Source organism: Ambystoma mexicanum, chromosome 4q (genome assembly GCF_040938575.1).
Source record: "Ambystoma mexicanum isolate Mex_15411 chromosome 4q, UKY_AmexF1_1, whole genome shotgun sequence".
Taxonomy (NCBI): domain Eukaryota; kingdom Metazoa; phylum Chordata; class Amphibia; order Caudata; family Ambystomatidae; genus Ambystoma; species Ambystoma mexicanum.
The window spans coordinates 492,065,081-492,090,111 of NC_090928.1; the positions used below are offsets into that span (position 1 = coordinate 492,065,081).

A 25,031-nucleotide genomic window follows, 5' to 3' on the forward strand; every position below is an offset into this window, starting at 1 on the left:
TACAAGGTGGAGGTGTTTGCATGCCACAGAAAAAGATGTCACATGAGTATAGAATATACATCTATTGGCCACCAGTAGAAAACTAGAATGGTTCTCTTAAAGTGGAATCTTTTTTCTTTGAAATGTGATTCACTAGGCCCTGTTCTCTATGCGAAAACGTTTACACTGTGTTAACAATCCGACAGACAAAACCATCTTGTGGAAGCAGTCAAAGGGCCTCATTACAACCCCGGCGCTAAACCATGGTGCTATTAGCACCATGGTCCATGCCGGTGTCCACCATGGTGAATGGTGGAATTACCGCCCCATTCCAAGGTTGGCGGGGCGGTTATTCCCCATTCACCATGGGCCCTTCCCCATTCCCATTTTTGCCCCATAGGGCTCAATGGGAATGGGGAAGGCGCTAAGTACGGTGATGCAAATTGCGGCACTGTACTTAGCACCAAGGTCCCTTTGCGGCACCCTACTTTAACGGCTGGTAAAACCAGTCGTTAACGTCGGGTCCCGCAAAGGGACCTCGTAATTAGGCGCTAGGTGTTTTACGGCACCGCAGCCTTTTTACGGCGCCGTTAAACACTTAGGGCCTGGGTCGTAATGAGCCCCAAAGTGTTGAATTCAATGCAATAATGGCACGAGTAGCAATGCATTATCAAAAAAACAACAGCGTTTCATATTGTCGACGGTTGGAGGATAAACACATGTCATGTGACGCCATGAACCACTCCTGACATTTCAGACATTAGTACTTTATATGTTGGGAGTTCGCACATACTTTTTGTGGGAACCAGAATAAGGCCCAGAATTCAAAGTGGTGTCGGTTGAGCTTCGCTTGTCCAGTGTTTCCTCGCTACAATGTTGAGTGTTGTGGCAATGTGGAGTAAAAAAAGGCATATCTACACATTTAGAACTGTAAAAAGGAAGAAAAGACAGAGAAATCTATGTCTGTATCATGGATCAATTAAGTAGTAACCCTTAAACCAGGAACTACACATAGCAATTGGAAGTCTGGATCATGCCCATTTCATGAGCAATCCACATTGATGTTGTTGCTGCTTCTGTATTTAATTCAACTAAAGGTATTGATACTGATATTTTATTTATATCTTTCTCAAACACAAGTGTTTTGTTTTAACGTAAACAATGAATTCCTAGCATCAGAAAAAGGGAGACATTGTACAGACACATGTGGCTTTTGCTAGGGATGCAACATTTAAATACACGCAGTGACATGTGCAGAATAAATGGTACTGGCCTATGAAAAATACCATTGTTCTTTGCTGGAAGATAACATCAACATGGTTTGCACAGCTGCACATGCACGATCATTACTCACAATAATGCAGTCAGAGCAGTAGCGGGTCTGGGGCGGAGAGATCATGTTACCCAAGCCAAGGATGCACTACATTGGCTACCAGTAAAGAGAAGAATAACTTTTCCTTCCCTAACATTGGCACACACGTGTATACATGAGGAACCGTTGGAATATCTGGCAGCAAAACTCGCCTGAGCACCCAAAAGGAGAGTGTTAAGATCTAACAGCCTGAACCTATTAATGGTGCCAAGAGTCAACTTGGCTGTGACTAGCCAAGGGGCTTTCCATGCTAGAGTCCCGAACCTGTGGAACACCTCGCCTCCTGACTTAAGACAATTTGAGTCATTAGAACTGTTCAAGAAATCTCTAAAGACATATTTGTTCGGCTGATACGTTCTGGCTCATGAATGATGGATCTACGATTACCCTGTTGTACAGTCTCTTCTTTGCTCCCTGATGCCTGAGGGCTTGTTTAATGGCGCTATACAAGTACAAATAGAAATTACTATATCATTAAACAGCAGCAAGCAGTGTGTGCCATTAAATGAACCTTTGAGGTTTTTGAAGTTTAAACTCAGGTAGGTAGACATTGTTTACATATCAAGTGGTTGAAAGCATGCTCATTTAAGGCATTTTTATTAAATCAGTATTGGATTTACAGATGTAATTACACCATTACCTTTCAGAAGAGTGCCTAAAAATAAGAATAGACTACCCATAACAGCACAATTTCCTGTGAAAGAAGACACTTGTGGAGATGGTCTGGAAGGAAACTGACTGCAAATGGGCCGAAAAGACATTTCCTTTAATAACAACTTGGCATGCACTGGGGAGGCACATAGCCAGACAACACTTGCTGGCTGTTTGCCCCTCCTCGTATGCCATCCTATATTATCTTCCTATATTAATAGTTTTGGTTCATAGGTTGCACTGGAGCACCACCCAGTAGCCAAAACCTAAAATGAGGAAGATCCTTATAATGCTTCGTAGAAAAACTAATTTGCCATCAAATTTTCTACACTGTTTATTTCATTGAGAATGTTTTACTGCACATGACCGCAGATTTGCCTTACCTCTTGACATATCATTAGCTACTGCTTGAACTTCATCACTCCTAAAATAAGTCTGCTTGTAATAATTGTAGATGCTAGCAAAGACTTAGCCAGGACTGTCTAATAAGTAGGGCCTGAAGCTAAGGTATTTGGGCCCAACGCAGTGACATTAACAACTGAACATGCCCACACAGCGCTGCTGAGTGGCCTTTACAGATTTTGGGTGGGCCTTGTCTGCTCAGGACTTACCCTGTCTGCGCCTCTGGATGCAGCAATCACTCTCCAAGCTGAGTTGTTCAAATGTCAATTCTGGTTCATTCATTTATACATTTGGTAGAAAAGCCCATGATATATTCTGAAGTTACATTTGGTATAACGACCCAGGCTTTTATTATTAAGTTACATTTGGTAGAACAGCCCACCAGTCAATCCATCTGTCAACTTCTATAGCAATCTTCCAACTTCCTAATGTACGCTTCACACGTCTAGGGTTCTATCTCATTAGACTTTCATGACATCATTCACGACATGGTTGTGCCAGCTGACAGAACCTGACATAATGATTAGGGATGAGCAAAATTGTCCGATTTGATCCACTTGGCCCCAATCCACGGTTCTGCCACCCCCATGTATCGAAAAGAGTGGCAAAAGTTTCTTGTGCTGTTGCGCGGACCCAGCAGGAATCGAAAAGAGCCACACAAATATTCTTGTGCCCGTTGTGCAAACCTAGCATGAATGGAAAGAGCGGCGCAAACTTTGCGTGCCACTGTGTGGACCTACTATGGACCGAAAAAAAAACATGTTAAGTTTCTCATGCCGCAGCGTGAAACTATTATGGTTCGGAAAAATGCTGGCACAAAGTTTCTCGTGTCACTGCATGAAACTAGCATGGATTGCAAAAAGAACCGCACAAAGTTTCTCATTTCACTGCACAAAACTAGCATGGATCAAAAAACTGTGCAGAGTTTCTCGTGGCACTGCACAAAACCAACAAGGTTTGGGAAAAATCACACAAAGTTTCTCATGTCGCTGCATGAAACTAAAACAGAGAGGAAAATAGATACATGCAAAGTTTCTTGTCTCACTACACAAAACCAACAGGGAAATGAAACACCATGCTCTGCGAGAAACTGCACAAAACCAGGTGAAATATCGGTGGTGGCGAAACCGTAATACTGATTTCGCAGAATGGTTCGAAGTGGATCCCAGTGCGATTTCCGCACTTTCCGCTTCACAGGCAGAAATTTCACCAACCCCTAATGATGATAACACACACATTACTCTTTTACATCACAAACAAGGAGATGGTGACTCCCTTCACTTACCAGACACACTAACACTCACACTGCTGACACGTAGCACTGTGTGCATACAACGCTTAATAACAACACCATGAACATGTACAAATGTGTTCGTACATCCCAACTCCAGCAGAAAAGGGAGGGGCTGCTACCAAAGGGGGAGGACACTGTTATGGTCCCCCCATTCTAATCATAAAATGATCTAATCTCAGGTCTGAGGTGCCAAGAAGGAAATAGGCAGAGGGCCAAATCAATTCAAAAACTAATTTATAGTATTTACTCAATGTGGGACATATTATTAAAATTTGGGTACGGACATCAACAAACGTTGGTAACTGAGTCAATAAGTGAATATGCAAGCCTGACACAGTTAAAGAGTGATTAAAACAATCTCAAATAGTACATGTGGAAGTAGTGAAAATAAAAATAAGCAAAAGGCAGAAAGAAATATATGAAGTTGTCCACTTGAACACAATTGAGGAATTCAAGATGAGAAATGAAACAGGTAAAAAACAACAAGCAATATCACCAGAGAAAGAACCATTTCCATTTTATAATCAAAAGTACTATAACACTCATTTGTAATGATTTGTCAAAATAATTCAAAAAAATAATAGCATAATAGCACCTATAAACATTGTGTGTCAGTAGATACTATATCAGTTGGTTCATTTAGCCTCCTGTCGATTAATCAAAGAAAATCAGGACCTAGTACAAGAGTCAGAAAAAAGCGAGTATCTGAACATGTTTCAAGTAAATGAAGTTTATGTCTGACTCGAAGATTGAAGGCACCTAAAATTTGAAGCCCCTGTATGTTGCGTCAGGAGCTCATATGGGAGTCAAAGAAGGGTATGTCTGAAAGCTCTTCAAGCAGAGTAAAGGTCACATCTGACTAATAGACTGTGGACAACTGGAGTTTTAAGCCACCGCAGCAGGGGGCCAAAATAGTTAATTGTTAGATTCCGTCTTGAACTGTCCACTGGGACAGACAGAGCTGGTAAATGCCCCCTTGGCACTATAGCGTTTCGGCGGCAAGTCAATGAAAAGTGCAAAATGGCCGCCATCTTCAGGGCTGGAGTAGCGACCCCTGTAAAGTAAAAGAAAAAGAAAGGAGGCCTTAAGAACTGCGTATAACCCTAACAGCATTTCAGAAAAACAAATACATTTCTAATGAGCATAAAAAGCTAATAGGCATAGAAGATGCTCACCATGGGGGGAAAGGAACTTGCCACAGGAGCTTATGACCCCTTCTCCTGTCACGCACGCAGATCCCAATGTCAGTGCACTTGTCGCCAAAGTCCCCCAGCAGGCACAAATCACGGAGAGGGATATCAAAGAACGTGCGCCTAGTGGTGCTCATAATACTCTGTGGTATCAATGAAGGGCTGATGGCGTGTGGTGGGTAGCGGTCCCGATGGGACGTGTCTGGGGACTCCTCAACTAAGGAAGGACACAAAAGAAAAGGAAGAAAAAAAGTCCTGTGTTAGACTGGACTGTACCGGGAAAGTATACCTGGTGTGTTGGCCTAGACAATTCACGGGCATGTTTTGGTATAGTGAACTTAACTTAGTATGTGTATCTCCCTTGCGCCTACGACTGGAGATGCAGGCTGAATCATACAAGCAGAGTGCCGGACACCGCATCGTCCTGCACATAGAAATGAATTCAGAGTTTTTCAACCCACACTCGCGGGTGCATAGTGCTGGACGCAAAGTCCACGCCGTCTTACCCCATGAGTGTGTCCCCAAGGCAACCGTAGTTGCAGCACGCAGACCAGCATTCACAGTAAAGGGAAAAGGCTGGGGGTGCGCTGTGGGTGTGTACACATCACAGCCAATCGGAAAGCACCCCGCCGAGACATGTGACGGCTGACTGTGCTGGCGCTGCCTGCCTGAGTCGCTGCGTGATTGACCAATCCAGTGCAAGACTGGAAAATCCCCAATCCGCGATGCAAGAACAAAGGAAGGGAGGAAGAACATGTTGGTAAGGAGAAAGGTCCTGTACCTAACAAAGGTGAAACCAATCGCCCGCCATTCGCTGTCCCAGGTATGGCTGTTATGCTCATAAACTTAAATTAAGCAGTGTGGATGTCTCACACCCCCCCGTGGATGGTGTGTGCTCACATCATTGTTTATCAAAACACCAAACAAACCGGGGAGTGGGGGGAAAGGGGGTGGAAAGGGGGAAAAAAGGGGAAAAAAGGGAAAGGGAAAGGGAGCGGGAAAAAGGGGAAGGGACGGGCACAAGGGACCAAGCTGAATGTGCGCACTCGAATAGACAGGATGTGAAGAAACAATCCATCCCTCTATATTCATAAACCCCCTGGGCTATGTTACGGGTCTGCCCTCTGTGTAGGGCCAATTATGCCCCCGCCTCGGGTCCTCGGAGAAAGGGGGAAAGGCATAGGCATAAAACATGTCCCGAAAGGTGTTCTGTCCTTGGGGAGTGGGGTGGACACCACATGGCTGGCGATCAAATCAGGAAAGCTAGCGAGGTAAAGATTGTTCATTCAGGCCCTTGTCATATGAGTCCAGCCTATGGATCCATCTACATTCCAAGTCTAACAATCAACCTAATAAATTAGGGCCACCAAAGACCCGTTCCAGGACCCACCATTTAAAGTCATCAAGGGTATGGCAGAGCTCAACATAGTGCTGCACCAGAGGGGAAGATAGGTTTTTACATCCGATCCGTGATCTATGTTCAGATATCCGAATCCTCACACTTTGCATTGTTTGCCCCACATAACGTAGCCCGCACAGGCCTTCCACACAGTATACAACCTAATTGGTCTTACAATTGGATAAATCACATAAAGTCCACATCATCTGTCCTATTTTGAACTGTTGAATTTTGCAGGTGAACTTACAGACAGAGCACGAACCACAGGGGTAGTGTCCCGTTGTGGTTCGAAGATTCCAAAGACTCGTCCGCATGTTTTTTTTAATGAAGGATGAGTGGACCAAGTGTTCTTTCAGGTTACAGGGTTTTTTAAACGCAAAGCACGTTTCTTGTTGATCTGGTAGGTTGAGTTTCACTATGGGCCAATACTTGCAAATTATTTTCTTGATATCAAATGCATGTTGGCCATGTGTCACCACGCAAGTGATCGGGTCATCTTGATTCTGAGATGGTAATGTTTTAGGAATCAAAAGAAAGTCACGGTCCGTGAACCTCGCCTGCTTCTTTGACTCGGAGACCAACTTTTTCAGATATCCGCTCAGTTGCAGTCTTGTGCTGAGGAGTGCTGTATTTTGGTAAAAATCCTCCAAATGGGTACAGTTTCTCCGCACCCAGAGAAACTGTCCATATGGCTGGTTGTCCTTAATATGTTTGCGATGGTTGCTGGTAAAGTGCAACAATGTGTTGTGATCCGATGCTTTACGGTACAAATTACAAGATAGCTTGCCTTCACAGTGGCTGATTTCAAGGTCCAGAAAGTGTACGTTTGAATTACTGAATTCCATAGTGAACCGAATATCACTATTAAATGTATGCAGCCAGGTGAAAAAGGCTTGCAGTGATTCTTCAGATCCTTCCCAAATGCAAATGACATTGTCAATATAACGTCGCCATTGCTTAATGTTGCCCAGCCATGAGTTTAACTGGCTGTAGACAAACTGTTTCTCAAATCCTGCCACATAAAGAATGGCCAAGCTGGGGGCAAAGGTCTCACGCATTGCGTGCCCTTAATTTGTAAGTAGAATTGGTTATTGAATGTAAAAAAGTTCTTTCCCAGTGCCAGGGTCATTTATTTAATAATGAAAGATGGTGGGACCCGAGATTGTAGATTGGCCTCTGTCAGATATTCATATGCGCAGTCAATATCAGCTGGTTGGGGGATATTGGTGTATAGGGACGTGATGTCTAGAGTCACCAGAAATTGCGTATTGGGATTGAAATCAAGTCCCTCAAAAATCTGTATACTATGCATAGTGTCTCGAATATCTGTTTCAGTCTTAATGCTGATAGGCTTCAAGAAATGATCTATAAACTTGCATATCGGTTCAAGTAGGGAGCCACACCATGAGACTATTGGTCTGCCTGGGGGCTTGGGCATTTCTTTGTGAATTCTGGGTAAAGCATATATGCACGGAGCACGGCCCTCAGATGTGGTGAGAAATAGGGATTCTTTTTCCGTAATCCAGTCCCGCTCCAGTGCAAATGCCCCCATCTCTAAAATGTCCAATTTAATTTCAGGTGAGGGATCTTTCCTGAGAGGTCGATAGCTGTTCGTATCATCTAAAAGTTGCATAACCATGTTGGAGTATTGATCAGTGGTCATGATAACAATCCCTCCCCCCTTGTCGGTAGGTTTTATAACGATGTCTCGGTTTCCTGCAAGTTCTTCTAAAGCTGTTCTTTCCAATTTAGTAAGATTTTGATTTCTCCTGGGTTGTTTGTTTTTACTTAATACCTCGAGGTCCCGCAGAACACAACGTTCAAAGGTTAATAGATCACCTGGGACCTGGTTGTCCATTGGAGTAAAAGAGGATTTAGGGTGGAGTCCTGAATCAATTATGGCTGGATCGCCATTGTGATCTTGAAAGAAGGATCGAAGCCTCACAGTTCGTAAAAACCGCCATATCTCGAGTTCCACATTGTACCAATCTGGATTGGTTGTGGGAACAAATGTCAAGCCTTTCGAGAGAACGGAGGTTTGTGCTGTGGTTAAGATATGTTTGCTAGGTTAAAGATTGGTAGATTGGTACCCATTGCACAATTTATCTCCTCCGTTGCCATTGACGTCTGCGTTGGCCTTGGAATGGCCGGTTGCAAAACTGTGGTCCACAGCCTGCTCCTGGGCCTCCTCTGCCTAAAAAAGGCAGGGGTGGTGGATGTATTAGAGGTTGACCGTACTGATTGTACTGATATGGTCTGAAGTTATATCCAGACCCGTCGTCAGACGAATTAGTACTCGAGCCAGAGAAGGTGACCCACCTTCTTCTGGACTGCTGTCTACCAGCTAGACATGGTCCTTGTTTTTTTCAGGGAGTTAATATACTCGTCAGTAGTGTAAGGATAAATTGTTTCTATCTTAAACTCGCTGATATCTTTCTGTAGTTTATTGGTTTTTTGGGTCAGAGTATTGGATTTAAAAATGTCAAACTGCTTATTGATCTCCCGGATTTACAACGTTTAATAACAACACCATGAACATGTACAAATGTGTTGATACATCCCAACTCTGCATCTGCCACAACAACATTATATTGCCCTGTAAATACCACTCACGCATCACAATCTGCACGCTCCCACGCACCACATTTTGTATACAACATCTGCTGGTAACCATGCACCACCGCATGTATGAACCACATGAAGGAGACCAAGCACCCCCTCGTGAATACATTTGGAACCATCCATCACCTTGTCCATACAACATATGCAAAACATGGATCACCTTGAGCACACCCCATCTGCACACAACCATGAACCTCTTTGTGCATGTGGCATCTAGTGACATGACATTACAACACACACGCCGACCTGCTGGTGCATATGACAACTGCACAACAGCTACCATACCAATAACATACACCTTTTGCTTAAACTTAACACAAACTTACTTATACACAAAATTGCTAGCTCTCAAGATTACCCTGGCAGTTGGCAACTAACATCAGAACACTACTGGAATGCTGCCCAATTGTTTAACTAGGCACATGGAGATTCCTTCTTGCATACATAAATTAACAATAAGTAAAGTGTGTCACGGCCCCTTACGCCTCACATTGAACACATCTTAGTGCACAATTGTGCTTGAACAAACGTACTAGGTCGGGGAACCACAACATCCGCTTCCGAACCCATTCCCAATAATGATTTCCCCTCACACAGTCACAGGCTTTGTATGAATCTACACTGGGTGATGCATTAGGTAGCACCACCCCCTCTGTGGACCACTTTACCATCAACCTCTTCTGCTGGCTCGGGAACACACACATCATTGACACTTATACTCATGTCCACGTCCTACAACACACCAGCGGAACGTCTCTTGATGCCCAGGTCCCCATCCCATCCACTTCCACAGTTATCTCCCAGCTGCCTCCCATAGAACTGGCGCATGCCTCACACACCGGGTTCCACATCATCCACGCCATGGTCATGCCAGCTCCGAGCATCTAGCAGGAGGATGCCGCTCAACCACACCACAATGGCGCGCCCCAAACTAGCAAAATAAACATTGGTGCGTGTTGGGCATCATTGACTTAAATGTTATGTCTAAATCAACGCTGTCTTTTCTGTGCATCTTTGGAATTTCTAAAGCTAAACAGTATGATTTTCTCTAAGAACGTTTGTATACCTACAGCTTCTGCCTGGGCCCTGATTCGGGGAAAATATGTTCATACGTGGCTTCATGGGGGATCTCTGGTGCATAGATGATTGTGGAGAATGCCCATTATATTGTAGGTAATGACGACTCACCTATGTGCGATTTCTCCATTACGAAAGACACTGGCATGAATTCACCAAAATCTAGGCGTTGTGAAAGTAACATTGCAAGTCCTTTGACTGTCCCAACTCACTTGATGACATCACAGGAAGTAACATCACATAACCTTTCACCCCATTCACTTCACACAGGCTGTGGCCATGATGAAAGCTCAAGAGGCTCTCAATATAGCCTTACATCAGTGTAAACCTAATGAATACATTTAAAATCAGTTCCAAGGACTGGTGGCTACCACATGACTACCTCAGCCCTGCCATCTGATCCTGTGCCAAGAAAGCCTGGCCATCTGGGCATGTTCTGTTGGCTAAGGTAAGCTACATTGAAAACGTCGTTCATTTTACATCTGGTATCTTTGGGATGAATGTGATTTCCCAAAAATCTGGTGCTCTGCAATTTCGGAATCATTTTTCTAAAGTGTCTTCCCCTATCTTTTACTGAGCGGCAGATGCCCTTTGCTATACCCTTGCCCTTCCTCTGTCACCAGAACAGTCAGCCTGGCACATGGCCTCCCACTGAGGTGTTTACATCTTTCAGTAGACCATGTATTATGGGAGGCTGTTAGGAGTGAGAACGTATTTCTTTTTTGTAGCTATGTGAGGTTTTATCAAACTAAATTAAGTTTTTTGGGTGATGGAAAAGGCTGGGACTACATAATAAGCTGCAAGCTTTGTGAAACCGTGACCTTGAATGAATTTCATTTCACAATGGGTCTGCAGGAGTTGTTTTGTAGGTTCACATTACTTTGCATGCTGGAACGTGTAGGCTTCCATTCAAAATGTGGAAAATGAAGCTTCATTAATACCCTTTTTGCTCAACATGTTTCTACAATCATTTATATTTTTCAGGTTGGTTTATTGTGTGACTTGTGTACTTTTAAAGTCATATCTATAAAACAAAGCATCATTTTAGGTTTTCAAACAAATATTTGTACTAAGTTGAGCTGGGAAGATATGTGGTCATATACCTACCATTTCTGACTAGGCCCAAATCCTGTTTTCACCACTTCACCAAAGTGTCTGATCATGGGTCAATCGTTTATTCTCACGGTGCCTTATCTGTTAGAATTAGGAGTCCCTTAAAGTAATTATAATTTGCAGTGTGTGCCATTCCAAGAAGTCTCACAAGTGTTCCAGACTAGTATTGTTCCATAAATAATGTTACATTATGTTGTGTTATTGTGATTTTTATGGTCTCCAGGCACTCTATATTAGTGACCATTCATAGTCACCATACCAAGAAGCACGTGTTTCCAAATGCTTCCAAATGTGTAGGTTGACCTGTGGGTCTTGGTTACATTACCAGCTGCTGTTGTACCTTGGCTCGCTCTCCCTCACCCTAGTGTTCCCTCGCACTGTGAACTCAGTTAAAAAGTGTCAGAAAAAATACAATAGGCCTCATTACAACTGTGCCGGTCTGGTAACAACACCAACTCTGTACAACTCTGTGCGTGGGTGCCTTCCTGCCCGCCAGCGTCAGACCTGGTGGGCGGAACGGCACCTACCCGCAAAGTTTCACGGGAGCACCAGCACCGTTATTAACAGTGCCGGTGCTTCCGTGGTCCTCATTCCCATTGAGTCCTATGGGACTTAATGCGAATGGGGAATTACAATTTACTGGGCCTGGCTTCCCGGACCGCCGGGGTTGTAATCCCCCAGTGTTACCGGCAAGCCAGGCGCCGGTAAATATTGCAAGTCCAGCGGCAACCCCCCGGTAGCACCAGCAGGGTTACCGCCGGACTTGCAATGAGGCACAATGTTGTGCTACAAAATATCATTCTATGTGGCAAAGTGACATTCTATGTGACAAAATGCCCCATTCCAAGCTGTAATATTCGGAGGAGTGGAGATTCTGTCTTTCACAAATAGATGCCAGACACCCAAACACTTCCTCAGCAGCCTGCTGGCATTTCCATAGTGCTCAGGGCGGGATTGTTGAACACGCTAAAGCTGAGATGGAGGAAGCACTTGGGTCCTCATCTTTCAGCACTTGCAGGGGGAATGAGGCAGCATCCTTGCTTCTCCCCACCCAGGCCCAGAAGAATAGGTGGGGTTTCATGCAATGTGTGGGAGTGGTGGTGAATGGCAATGGCAGGAAAGGAGAGCAGCTGGAAGGTGAATGGTGGTGGAAGGTGAAGGGGGAGTGGATGGACGAGAAAGGGGGAAGCATTGGGAAGGGGCTTTCACTAGATTCATGTTTCTCCACAAATATTCTTGCTTCTCAGTAGACCGCATATACTTTGAGTTTGTATATTTTTTTCTAGATCGGTTAATGCATATGTGTTGAATAAATGGTGCACACCTTTTATTCTTAGCTTAATTGATTGGGATTCACCTCTCAGGTTCCTGTTCAAGGGTGGGAGACATCCACTTTTCATTTGTTAAGTTGTGGCAAAGGCAGTTTTCTCGAAGGGAAAAAGAAGAGCAACTGGAAAGGTGAGGGGCGTGAGGGGCGAAGAAGCGAGAAGCAGGTGGAAGATAGAAGGATGGTGGGGCTTGTCGAAGGTGAAGGAGCGAATGCAAGGTGAGTGGCTGATGTAAGATGAAGAGAGTAGTGATGAAAGGTAAGAGGAGTGGGGCTTATGGAAGCTGAAGAGGGAGTGGATTTAAGAGGAGGAGAGCAGAAGATTTTAGAAGGGTCTGGGGCGAGCTTGTGATGTTCAAAGGGGGAGCAGATGGATGAGGGAGATTTCCCAGTAGACCAAATTGATCGATCCTGCACAAATCACTGTATGTATGTCATGTAAACCTTGGCAAAAATTGGTAGAGGGTGGGCACCACTCGGTTCCTTAAATGTTATAGCCTCAAAACTAGTAAAGAATGTCTGTAGTGTACAGATTATGCTTATGGAGATCCTTGGTAAATAAAACCCTGGCCCAAGGATATGAAATATGCACACAAAAGGTTCAAAGATGCCCCTGAACCTACCAAGCGCTCTCTCTGTCCCCGACTGCAGGATGAATCAAAGTTTATAGAACAGATCATTTCCATGCAATGTTATTTATAAGCAACATTGCATATATATAAACGTTGATTCGTCCTGCAATCAGGGGCCAGAGCGAGCACTTGGTAGATTCAGGGGCAACTTTGAACCTTTTGTATCCAAAACGTGGCAGCCAAGCTGTTTCCAGACAGAGACCGAACCTTAAATACACAACACCAACTGTAAAACAAGTATTGGCAAAGCCAACTGTTTTTGATATTGTTTATGTCTGGGATAGGAATTTTCCTGGCACTGCCATAATAGCACTGCCTGGCAACATGATGGTAACAGCTGAAAACTGGTGTGAGTATATTGGCATATAATAGCTGCATCTAGAAAAAGCTTAACACCTGAAACAATCCCAAACTGTTGGCTTTGCCAATGCTTTTTTTAAATAGGACTTCAGTGCGCAGAAGTGCACACTGCTTATAAATGAATTGGCTTAAGGCACACTTGCTTAAGACATTTTTATTGCACCAGTAGTGCGTGTATTGCAGAAATTAAATCATTGGCCCTCATTACTGGGTTGCCGGTAAAACCTGCCGGAAGGTGACAGGTTACCAGCAATGCCGTAACACTGTTTCCGCCACCTGACTTTCTGGTGTCACTTGGATATTATGGCAGGCGGCGGAAACGGTAAATCCCAATTCCCGTGGAGTCCCATAGAACTCCCCGGAATAGGGGCACTCAAGCACCGGCACCATTGCTAACGGTAGCGGTGCTTCAGTGACAACTATGCAGGTAGGGCCTGAAAATCCAGCAGGTCAGATGTGTGGCCCCTACCGGCATTGTTGTAGTTTGGCAGTCCGGAAAGAGTGCCGGTACGTTGCTACAGGCATCCTTATTTCTGGACCGCCAAACATGTAATGAGGTCCATTAACTATTAGAAGACTGTTTTAGAATAGTACTGGCAGACACTTTCAGCACACCGTTTGATGTTACTGCTTCAAAAAGCTATTTCAAAGAGATCCCAGAAGGAGGTGTTTTTGATGGGTAGGGCAGGTAGTGGGAGGGAATGGCTTTCGGGATTAGCATTGGCGTGGGCAAAGTCAGTGGGTGGGTAAATCACCAAACAACACCCATCATCACATCACATCTCCTCCCAGCTTTACTCCAATGCAATAGTTCCAGCTTATACAGAAAACTAAAGACAACTTAAAAAACGTGATCGAGTTATCACAAAGGTTCATCACTATCATCACTGCTGCACTCAAGACATCAATTAACTCCTCTCATCCTAAACTCCAACTCGACGACCCACCCCTTGCGGCCCTCTGTTAATCTTGCCTTCGGGGCCCTTGGCCGTAAATCTACCGCTGCTGGGGGCCGGCCTCCTGCCCCTGCCTAAGCCATTGACTCTGCTCCCCATCCATTGAACCTATGCGGAACTACTTTGAAGTTCTCTAGCACGTTCCCTTCTTATTTATTCGAGGGATTTTCGTTTTTGATTCGGAGTTGCATTTTCATGACCAGCGAGATTGAACTCCTTTTGGCCAATATTACTGTTCCAGTGTGGTTTAAGATGTACTATTGAGAGAATTTTTCACAAATTTGCGATTGGTGATTGTGGGCCACTTTTTCTGTCCTTAGTGCATGTTTACTCCGGTTACAACTCTTTAGTTAGCCAGTGGGAAGGGTTGTTGTGCCAACTGAAAAATGGCCTTGTTTGTTAATCTTTATTTCCCTGTTTTCCGCACACAGCAATGCACAGACGGCTATGAGTGGGACCCCGTAAGGCAGCAGTGCAAAGGTAACCCTGTTTTCAGTTGCATGCAAAAGTGTCCGAGGTATTTCAACACGTAAAAGCTCCTTTTGAAACACGTGCCCGTTTTTATTGCTACCCGCAGATATTGACGAGTGCGAGATTGTGCACGACGCCTGCAAAGGTGGAATGAAGTGCGTGAACCACTTTGGAGGGTACCTGTGTCTGCCACGAACAGCTCAGATAATTGTCAACAATGTTCAAGAGCAAACACCAGCCCCTGAACCAGCCCCTGGACGAAATGTGTTTGTTATTCGACGCAACCCTGCTGACCCTCCGCCACGCGTGCCCCCCAATTCGCCCCAGCGAATACAGTGTGCAGCCGGGTATGAACTAACCGAGCAGAATATGTGCCGAGGTAAGCAGTGTGTCTTCTGTGATTCCAGCAACCCAAACATACAGTGAGAGCAATGGAATGTGTGCTGCGCATGCTCTGACGGAGGCAGGGGTCCAGACGCTGCTGGAACTTGCGCTGCCGTCTGGCAGCTGGGTACACACGCCTAGGGCACATAGCGAGAGATCTACCAAGTAGCACTAATACATTTTAGCGCCAGATATGTTCATTCTTCGCCACCGTCGGCGAGTCAATTAAGTGACGTGAATATATGTCAGTGTCTTAAAGCTTGCACGCAGTGTTCTATTCATTTCTATTTTCTATTTTTGCATGCATAAAATGTGCCGAACGGGCCCCAAAGGCATCAGATTGTTCTGTGTTTAGAGATATAGGAAAATGGAACAATGCCATAGGAAAACACTCTGTGAATCAGGCCCAACGCAGTTGTGAAATGTTTTACATAATGTGAAAAACACAAATCCTAAAATGTTAAATACACAATCTGTCTGCAGGAGAAGAGGCCCTGGTACTGTTGGAGTGGAAATTGTACAAGAGGTGTGGCTAGACATTATACTTGTTTGCCCTCTCCAGTGCCTTCTGTGGACTCCTTAAGGGGTATACACGCATTTCGGCGACCTATTTTTGGTCGTGGTACTTTTCATCGCCGGACTTTACATCGCCAGAAACCCCGTTTTTTTATTTTTTTATTTTATTATTTTGGGGGGTGTTTTGTTGGGGTTGGGGTATTATTATAACAGTAAGGGGGGGTCTGTGGGGGGATTTCCCCCCCAGAATAAAAAAAACCCCAAAAACAGCGTTTCTGGCGATGTAAAATCCGGCGATGAAAAGTACCACGACCAAAAATAGGTCGGCGAAATCACGTAGAACCCCTTATGGTGACCATGGATGGCAACTTCACAATTGTATTGTTGGCGCCACGTCAGGGGAGGCAGGGGGGGAGTGTATATTCACCAAAATGGCATCAGGAGAATTTGTGACACTACATGTATATTGGCCCCCTGATGGCATTTTAGGAACTGTTGTCATATGACCACAGACCCAGATGGCAACACAGGAAATGACATCACTTCTTATTAGACACAATAAAGAGTTCAATAAACCAGGGTCACAGAGTCAGTAGATGCCCTGGACAGGAGCCACTGGCCCCAAATCAACAGATAGGTTTATGGAAAGCCACCCACACTGGGCTACCCTCCTAGGAGGTAATGGGGTTTAAGAAGAAAGAAGCCATAACACTCTGGCAATGAAGGACGGCAGGATCAGTGGCATGTGCTCCACTTTTGCCAAATTTAAAAGTGGAGTTGTGAACGCTCTCCATGCCGCCTGTTCTCTGCTGGTCAGATGGTGGTGCCCTCAGAGTTCTGAACAGATAGAGCACATGTCAAAGGAGGCATGCCTTCTGCCCTCATCAGAGCAATATGGTCCCAATGTGCCTGGCCTGCACTGCAAGTTCAGAAAGAAGGAGCTCTTGGAGCAACCGGCTCTGCTTCCAGCTTTGCATTCACATCACTGTGATTGAACAGGAACGTGTCCATGTAACTCCCCACCATGGATCTAACGTTCCAGGGCTGGAGCAAATAACTTGGTAGTCAGTGTGTGGGGGCGGGGCCACAGGCTCGGACTGGCTTATAGGGCAACATGCCAATGTCCGAACCAAAAGCACAAAATGCTGGTGGGGCCAGTATTTTTGGTCTAAGTGGGCCACTTTTTTGGCCAATTTGGGCCAGATTGATGAGTTATTTCACTCTGGGGCTAGTAATTTTGACCAGTGTTGCTGAAAAAATATTCTTTAAAATGCACAATTTGCATCACATTTCATAAAAATAACTCCCCCATGGTTACTATTCAAACAGTGTCACAAAAGGAATGAATAGCCATTTACAACTGTGGGACACTTTTTCAATGGTGCCCGAGACAATTTTATGTGCCACTGCGACCCTGGCGGGGTGCACGGTAGCCGGTGAGCCTATGAAGGTTTGAATGGGATGATGGTGTACACTGGGGTCAGCCCGGTCTATCGATTTAAGCAGATTTTATTGCAGACTGTTATGTAAAGTGTTTTTTTTATAGCGCCATGTTTGCTATTATGGTGGCTCCTGGTGCATACTCATACATTTAGTGTATCTTTGACTTATCTTACAAATGTGCATGTATTTTCCATGTAATTGTATGTTATTCATTGCGCATGTGTTCTGCATGTTAAGTATAGTAGAACTGTAAACAATTGCTATTGGGGTTGGTGACATGATTTATATTAATCTCTGTCCCACCTTTAGTACTGCTCCCCACAGAAAATGGTAAGGTCCCATGATATAATTGGTCCAACTGTCACATAGTCACTGGCATAGCAATCCACACCACGCCTGAGCACTCTACTGACTATGGCTACTTTAATGTCACTACAGCAGTCATCTCTGCTAATAAATGAATAGTTGCTTAAAAGTGTAAACACTATTTGCATGCAACATAATGCTCTTTTTATTTTATGTCTGTTCAGACTGCAGTCTGCTGAAGCGACATTCACCCCGCAGCTCTTCAAAGCCATACCAAAGTCAGGAAGGTGCTTAACAAATACCAAGTAGCATGAGATAGGTTATGCTCTGGTCAGGGCCAAGAGAATGTAAACATTAAAGGCACATGCAGGCGGAAATGTAAGCCAGAGCACTCAAGATTCCCCAGGTTCTGAACCCAGTGAGCCGTGGGGATGGGATGTCCACAGAGATGGTATTCAGGGGGATTGGCTTTGGGGCAGAGATCCGCCCCAGGGTCTCGATGGGCTAAGCCTCAAGTTTGCGATGGGCCTAAGCAGAAAGCATATTAAGGTTTATTGTCACTGAGGCGACAGGGGAGCCAGTGTATCATGTACCATCTGGTCAGACACATCACTGTTATTGAACAGGAACGTGTCCATGTAACTCCCCACCATGGAGATCTAACATTCCAGGGCTGGAACAAATAACTTGGTTGTCAGCGTGTGGGGGCGGGGTCACAGGCTCGGACTGGCCTATAGGGCAACAGGCCAATTCCGGAACCAAAAACACAAAATGCTGGTGGGGCCAGTTCCCTCTTTCCAGAGCAACACTACTGTTTCAAAACATCTGCCCATAAGGCGTCATGTGCCAGAAAACATCCCGTGCTAATGGTACACTTTGCCTTCTCTCTCACACCCACCGTGTACCCTCTTTACAGAGCATTTTCTAGACAATTGTGCAAATGGTCAAAGACTTGACTGTGCCCCAATACTACAAACACCCTGCGCTGCAAGCCACCAAAAAAGGATACAATCATTGTAATATTAACAAAGGCGTGTTTTATTAACTTGTACTTAACGTGACTGTCATTATATCATGTATATGTTCATTGTATAAAGAACATTCTCGTAGATTTTGCATCCACAAAAGTGTTTATTGCTGGTTTGGAATTTAATTTGGACTAATGTTGCTCTCAGTTGAAAGTGTAACTAGTGTGAATACCCTCTCTTCAGTCAATAGAGACTGAAAATAAGTGTATATCCGTTTAAACATAGCTTTCTTTGACATATCAGGAACAGCAACCATAACCAGGATCCCCAATGTGACAAGCAACAAATAGTGTACGGTCAATATGTTGCGACAAATTCAACATTTTCACTATCCACAAACCATAACTATTGGGTTCGTTGATGCTGAAGTAGAGTAAACCATTAGTGTGGCTTTTTTAATAGCACACAATGTAAACTGCATTAATTCTAGGGACTCACATTTTTTTCCAGACAAAACCCATTGGGATTAAATGATTGGCCCAGGAATGCACACTTTGGCTAAGTAAAGAAGCTAAGACTTGAGCAGAGTCTGCAATTTAGGCACATCACCACATATCAATCTAGCTGTAGTATGTAGCAATATGTGTTGTATGGCTCCAAAGAATACTATGTTTTAGAGGTTCTATGTGTGTTTACATAAACTTCACTGCTGTATTTATTCGCTGCATGTTTTATCAACCTCTTTGCCACAAAATGTGGATGGGCACCCCCGTCCCTATCCTCTAACCTTCCCCACCTTACTCTGACGCTTTAGTGCCTCACCCAAACACTCTCCCTTCATTTTGTGGCAAAAATATGGTAAAGAAGTGATATTTCTCCACTCAAATGACTGTATAGGGTTTTATAGAAGCTATGTGTGAATGTTTGGCTTCCCAGGACTAAAATGAATTTCCGCTGTATAGGTATGACTTTAAAAATACATAAGTGAAATGATAAACAAATCTGACAATATATAAATAATTATAAAAATGACATTGAGCAAAGATTTTTTGATTGTAGCTTTACCCGTTCGTGGATGGAAAACTACAAGTATGAGCATATAACATTATTATTCTTAAGGGTTCAAGTTTGCATTTATTAAATACCATTGGGGGATCTCTAGACAGTAGGAGAAAGGAGAGACAGCCAGTTTAGTAGTCATGGGCAAACAAAGAAATGTATGCTTCAGTCATGCTGAGAGGCACTATTTTGTATGTTGTAGTCCTACGTTTAAAATAAGAAAAGCAAAATCTCAAGTCCCAAAATACAAAAATTAGACCTTGCTGCATATCTACCTAATATTCTGTGACAAAATGACTGCTTCTCTGCAGGAGTACAGGGATGACTAGTAGATAAAACTCGTACTCAGCTACACACTTCTATAAAAACAGCAAGGATCGTAGTTGTGAAGGTGCAACACGCACACCATGAATGGTATACCCCCATTACCTCTTAACTATAGCGTGGGCTGAGCGCTGAACTAACAAAGTAGATTCCAAAGCAACTATTGCACTGGGGTAACAAAATAAAGGAATTTCCAACCAAGGTTCTATAATAATAGTAGACCTCAATTAAACTAAAAATACACACATTTTGTATGTTTTGTATTTGATTACATTTATTGAGCTCCTTCGCCAAGGTGCTTTACATAGCAATAAAAATGGTACAAATGTACATGATGATGAGAAGGGACAGTTTAAGAAGAGGAACACAGAAGTAAAAGATCGACTTTAAGACAAGAGCGAAAGCTGTGCAGAGAGGGGGAGGCACGGATATCAGGAGGAGGGGCTTTCGAATGTTTCGGCCAGGAGGGAAATGAGCAGGAACGAGAGGGATTGCATGGAGGTTTGGGAGAAGGAGAAGATGCAGAAGCTGAGAGCGAAGGGCACATGCATGGGAGTAAAAAGAGATAAGAGATGAGAGTTAGGGGTGAGCGAGGCCATGGTGACATTTAAAAACAATGGTCCATTTATTTTATATTGTGTTTAGCCTGCAAAAATAAGCTTTTCACAAAAGAAAACAGTAATATACAACAAAAGCAAGAAGTAAAACAAGTCCTCAAATCTTAAAATATAAAGAAACAGGACCAAAAAACATTACTACAAGACAAAATTAAAAATATTTCAAAATGCAGCAATCTGTTCGATTGAATTCATCCGTGAAGCAAAGTTTAAAATTCAGCTATTTTCCCCACGAAAACACATAAAAAAGCATACAACACCAGGATTAATTTCACCAAGTTGCCCCACATGACCCTAACCCAGAACATCTTGGTCAGTAGCGCTGCGCCCAAATAGCATAGCAGTGGCTCCGCAAAGGCAGTACATGCCAGGACAATGTGTTTTAGTGTTTTCACTGCGGTAGTCTTACAAAACCTACAATTAGTGTGTGTTACTGACTTGTCCCACATTGATGTCCTTTCCAATGTTGGAAATTGATTCAAACAAAAGCGCATATATACGCTCCAAATCTTTGGACAAGGAAATAATGACACATACATCCGGTGCTCCGATCGATTCCTTCTGTACTTTGCATATTTCCCATAGAGGGAAAAGTTACCCAATAGATCTGAGGTTTAAGCCCAATCTGCAGTGAATAGTTTATGCTTTACAACCCCATGCACCACCGTTAACTCCTCAGCAGAGGACCCAATCTGACTAAGAATCACACACATAGTAGTCTTGAACTGAGTCAGAGTGGAGGCTGATTGGATTGATGAAGGCTCACCCAAGGATTGATACAAGGAATTTCACATTTTGGCATATTCAGCTAACTTCCTCCATAGGGCTCTGGCCGCCAGAGAAATGAGTCCCAGCTGGTGTTTGACAACTACGTTGGACACAGAGTTGTTAAGCCCAGAGTTCTCTTCCACAGTAACCCCTGTAGTGTGTTAAGTGATGCCTCCAGATCAAAGGGGACTATGCCAAGACCATATAGCACTAAAAGCTCAATGTTCTGAAGGTAGGACCTGATCAGGGGTACTAAGGAGTAACAACATAGTTGTGAGTGTGTTCTCTTCATTGTGGCTAGCAAGGTAATAAATCCCCCTCTTAAGAGAGTAATCCAAGCCCCCCTAGAAAGGTTGTTGGCAAGATTAAATCCCAAATACCTCATTGATGACGCCCTTTCCAGAGGATGAGCACCCACTTTCCAAATAAAGGCTTAAGGATGTTTTTTGATGGGACAAATAACGACCTTGGATTTTTGCCCATTGATTTTTAAATTGTTTTGGACAGCGTAATTATGGAATAAGATAAGTTTCCTGTGAAGGCCAATTGGAGTGTTATCAAAAAGAATAATGTCATCAGCAAAGGCCAACCAGTTTAGTATTAATTTGCCCATCTTTACCGGATATGTAGTTCCCACCTCCCACAGTGCTGGAACATCAGAGACATAGAGATTGGAAAGGGCTGGACCACCGCCTAAGCCCCACAAAGGTAAGGACCAGGGCAGAGGTGGCACCCTCCCTCATCAACCTGACCCTTAGAGATGATTTGCTGTGCAGCAATGCCAGAATCTGTACCATTTTGAGTGGTACTTTCCACTGTAGGAGTTTGCTCCAGAGGGTCTCCCGTCTTACCGTGTCAAAAGCATTGGATATGTCTATGGAGGCCATATAGAATGGGCCCACTGCCCCCTTTTCTACAGCTGCAGAGAGATGAAAAATAATGGTGCCATTTAGGGAGGTCCCCATACCAGCTCGAAACCCCAGCTGATGTTTGGAGAGAAGGTTAAGGTCATTTATGTGTTGGGAGAGGTCTCTAAGCAAAAGAGAAACAAAGATTTTGCTGGATGCATCTAAAAGGGTGCTTGGTCTGAATTTCTTCGGCTCAGACATGTCGCTCTGTTTAAAGATGGGTATAATGATGGATTGTTTCCACGTATTAGGGATAGTACCCTCCCAATAAATACTCTTGTAGAGAGTCACCAGAGGACCTACCCATAGCTCTGGGTCCTGCTTGAAGAGCATTGGCGGGATACCGTCGGGGCCTGGGCCACAGACGGCTTTGGCCTCCCTATAGCACACCGTACGCCCCCCTCATCACAAGGACAGACGTGGACCCCTTGCTCACTATTCTTATAGAGGCACAGCTCCACCCTACTGATGAGGTCCAACCAGACCGAAACACGTGTCTGGGGTTGCTGTTGTTACTCTTGCTCAGAGAAGAATTGCCTAGCATCTCGGTGCTGGACTGCCCCAGGGCAGGACAAAGACTGATATGTTTTGGATATTTCTCCTCTGTGAAAGATAGTGAGCTAAAGGCTCTGGGTAAGGCTCTCGTAACCAGGACTAATGTCTGGCAGAGGGACTCCCGGGACCCCCCTTGTTATTTGCAATGTTTTTAGTATCACCTGGTTGGCTGCTATATGGGCTTGTCGTCTAAATTGGGTGACCGTTTTGTTATAATGGGCTTGGATTTGCTTCTTAGCGGCCACATAGTGTGATGTTGAAAAAGGGGCTGATAGAAGGGATCGCAAGTCCTTCCTTTTAAGATTCTTTGCCCGAACAATGGAGCCATCATATTGGTGATTATGGTTTTTAGCCGACTTGAATTTATCCTTGGCTGCCACAAGGGCCAGACGAGTGTTTAGTGTGGAATTGAAGGAATCCACTGCAAATTTTCTCTTCAAACACCCCCCTGAGATTATAGTTTGGTTAAGAATATTGAGGAAGTTACTACAATTTGAGAAATTCCATCTAACTGTCAGGCCATCTCTGGCTGATAAAGTGAATGCTGTAGCTAACTCGATCGGAGCGAACTCCAGAAATAAAGGCAGGAGGAGACAAAGAGGCAAATGATCACTGCATGAGGGCAAACCCCTCCTAAGGGGTTCACAAGAGGCTAGCAAAGGGGAAGAGACAAATAAATGATCAGTCCACAAGTTTTTAGGAACACTTGACCAAGTAAATAAAGACCCTATTGATTCTTTTAAGCGCAGACAGATACTCAGATCCCAGTGAAACAGATGATTTAGCCAGATAGTGGCAGGTTCTATATACCCCAGAAGGGGACTAAAGGACCACCTATCTTGGTCTTGTGGTCTATGAGGCACAACGGGCATTGAGATCCCCCCAAAATGATCATGGTACCTTTGGCCTTGGCCAACCACCCCTCCAATAGCCCATCCAGGCCTTCTAAAAAAGGCTTCATGGCACACTTTGCAGGATTCCAGTATGCGTTAACCAGTAAAACGTCATCAGGACTATCCTTAAATGTGATGTTCACTGCCAAAAGAGCTTCCAGGCGAGTACCTCATAATGACAACACTTCATCTCCAAATCAATGGTGATGGCCAGCCCCCAAGGGGACGGCCTCTACACCCCCTGTTGCCTTCTTGCAGTAAGTGTGAAAACCCTGCAGCACAAAAGAATTCATGCCATTGTCTCTTGGAGAAACAATACATTTGTCTCCCCCGTCCATGATTGTAGCCTCCTGGTTAAATTAGAAAAACCACAAACATTCCATGACACCAATTTGCACTCCCCATCCTAGAGCACATTTTTTGACAGTCTGACCTTGGAAAAATGTGTACTGCGGCTTCCAGCCTGACCAGTCTTCCAAGGCCACTGTCACAATGGATAATGAGTTTGAGCTCTGAGAGTTAGTGCCCAAATCAGGGGAAATGGATTGAGGAGTCAAAAAGTCAGCTAGTATTGTTGAGTCGTGGAGATCAAAAAGGTTATAGCCTACCATCTTAAACATTTCTCGATCCTTCCACACTATTTGCGTTATCAGGTTTGACTTGAACTGGCAGACAAATCTATTGGTTCTTGATTTGGGGAAAATCACACGTGTTATGTCATCAGATCGCAATGCCTGCAAGGACGGGATATCCTGAAAACCCCTCAGCATCTGCGATCTGTTCATGGATTGTTGAGCGTTGGTCTGTGAAAAAAAGTCCCACCCCATAATAGTCCCCTGAAAAGTATCAGCCCTGGTTGTATCGGGTGGGCCAGCACAGGCTCAGGTAGAGAGGTAAACACCCCACTGGAAGTGGGTGCATGAGGTGTCCGTGGGTTCCAAGGTGCCCTGATGAATGGATAACGAGTTTGTGGAAATCAAGGTAATCACATTACTTGTCTGCTCCTGAGCTAACTTGGAAGGAATAGAATTGCCCAGGAACGATGTCATCTTACTTTGTTTTGTGGCTGTCTTCCTCTTCGGACTCTTTAGTTGGGGAGTGGAGTCCTCAGATGTGTCCTGAGCCATGGGGGGAGGTGTCACAGATTCAAGGGCCAGGTCCTTGACTGTGTACTCTCGTGCAAGTGTACTTATGAACTTTAAAACCTTTTTCCGCTTGTTCAGGTTAGTAGCCGGAATGTTTTTTTTTTACTTTTTCCTCTGTTGCTCTTTTTTTCTTATTGCGACCTTTCCTTGTCTTTTGTTGTTGAGGCCCCTCCTAGGAGTTGGGGAATGACAAGTCCGCAATGGCCTACTGCTCCACCTCGATGGCTACCTCTTAACTATCGTTAGCGACCTGTGGTAAGGCCTCCTCCCGTTGTTGGAAGTCCACAAGCACCATAGGGG

The 25,031-nt window shown here is 44.3% G+C and overlaps 1 protein-coding gene across 2 annotated transcripts in view; it reads left to right on the forward strand.

Annotated features, from left to right (window-relative positions):
- The window catches only part of EFEMP1 (EGF containing fibulin extracellular matrix protein 1), a 678,736-nt gene that overhangs the window by 103,320 nt on the left and 550,385 nt on the right, over positions 1-25,031 (forward strand). Inside the window, exons 1-3 of one of the 2 annotated variants that reach the window (XM_069608056.1) lie at positions 5,608-5,711; positions 14,806-14,854; positions 14,952-15,224. In XM_069608056.1, coding sequence (XP_069464157.1) covers positions 5,643-5,711; positions 14,806-14,854; positions 14,952-15,224 — 391 coding nt within the window. In that variant the 5' untranslated portion in view covers positions 5,608-5,642. Of the gene's footprint in view, positions 1-5,607; positions 5,712-14,805; positions 14,855-14,951; positions 15,225-25,031 lie in introns of those variants that run through there. The other variant, XM_069608055.1, reaches the window with a different exon arrangement.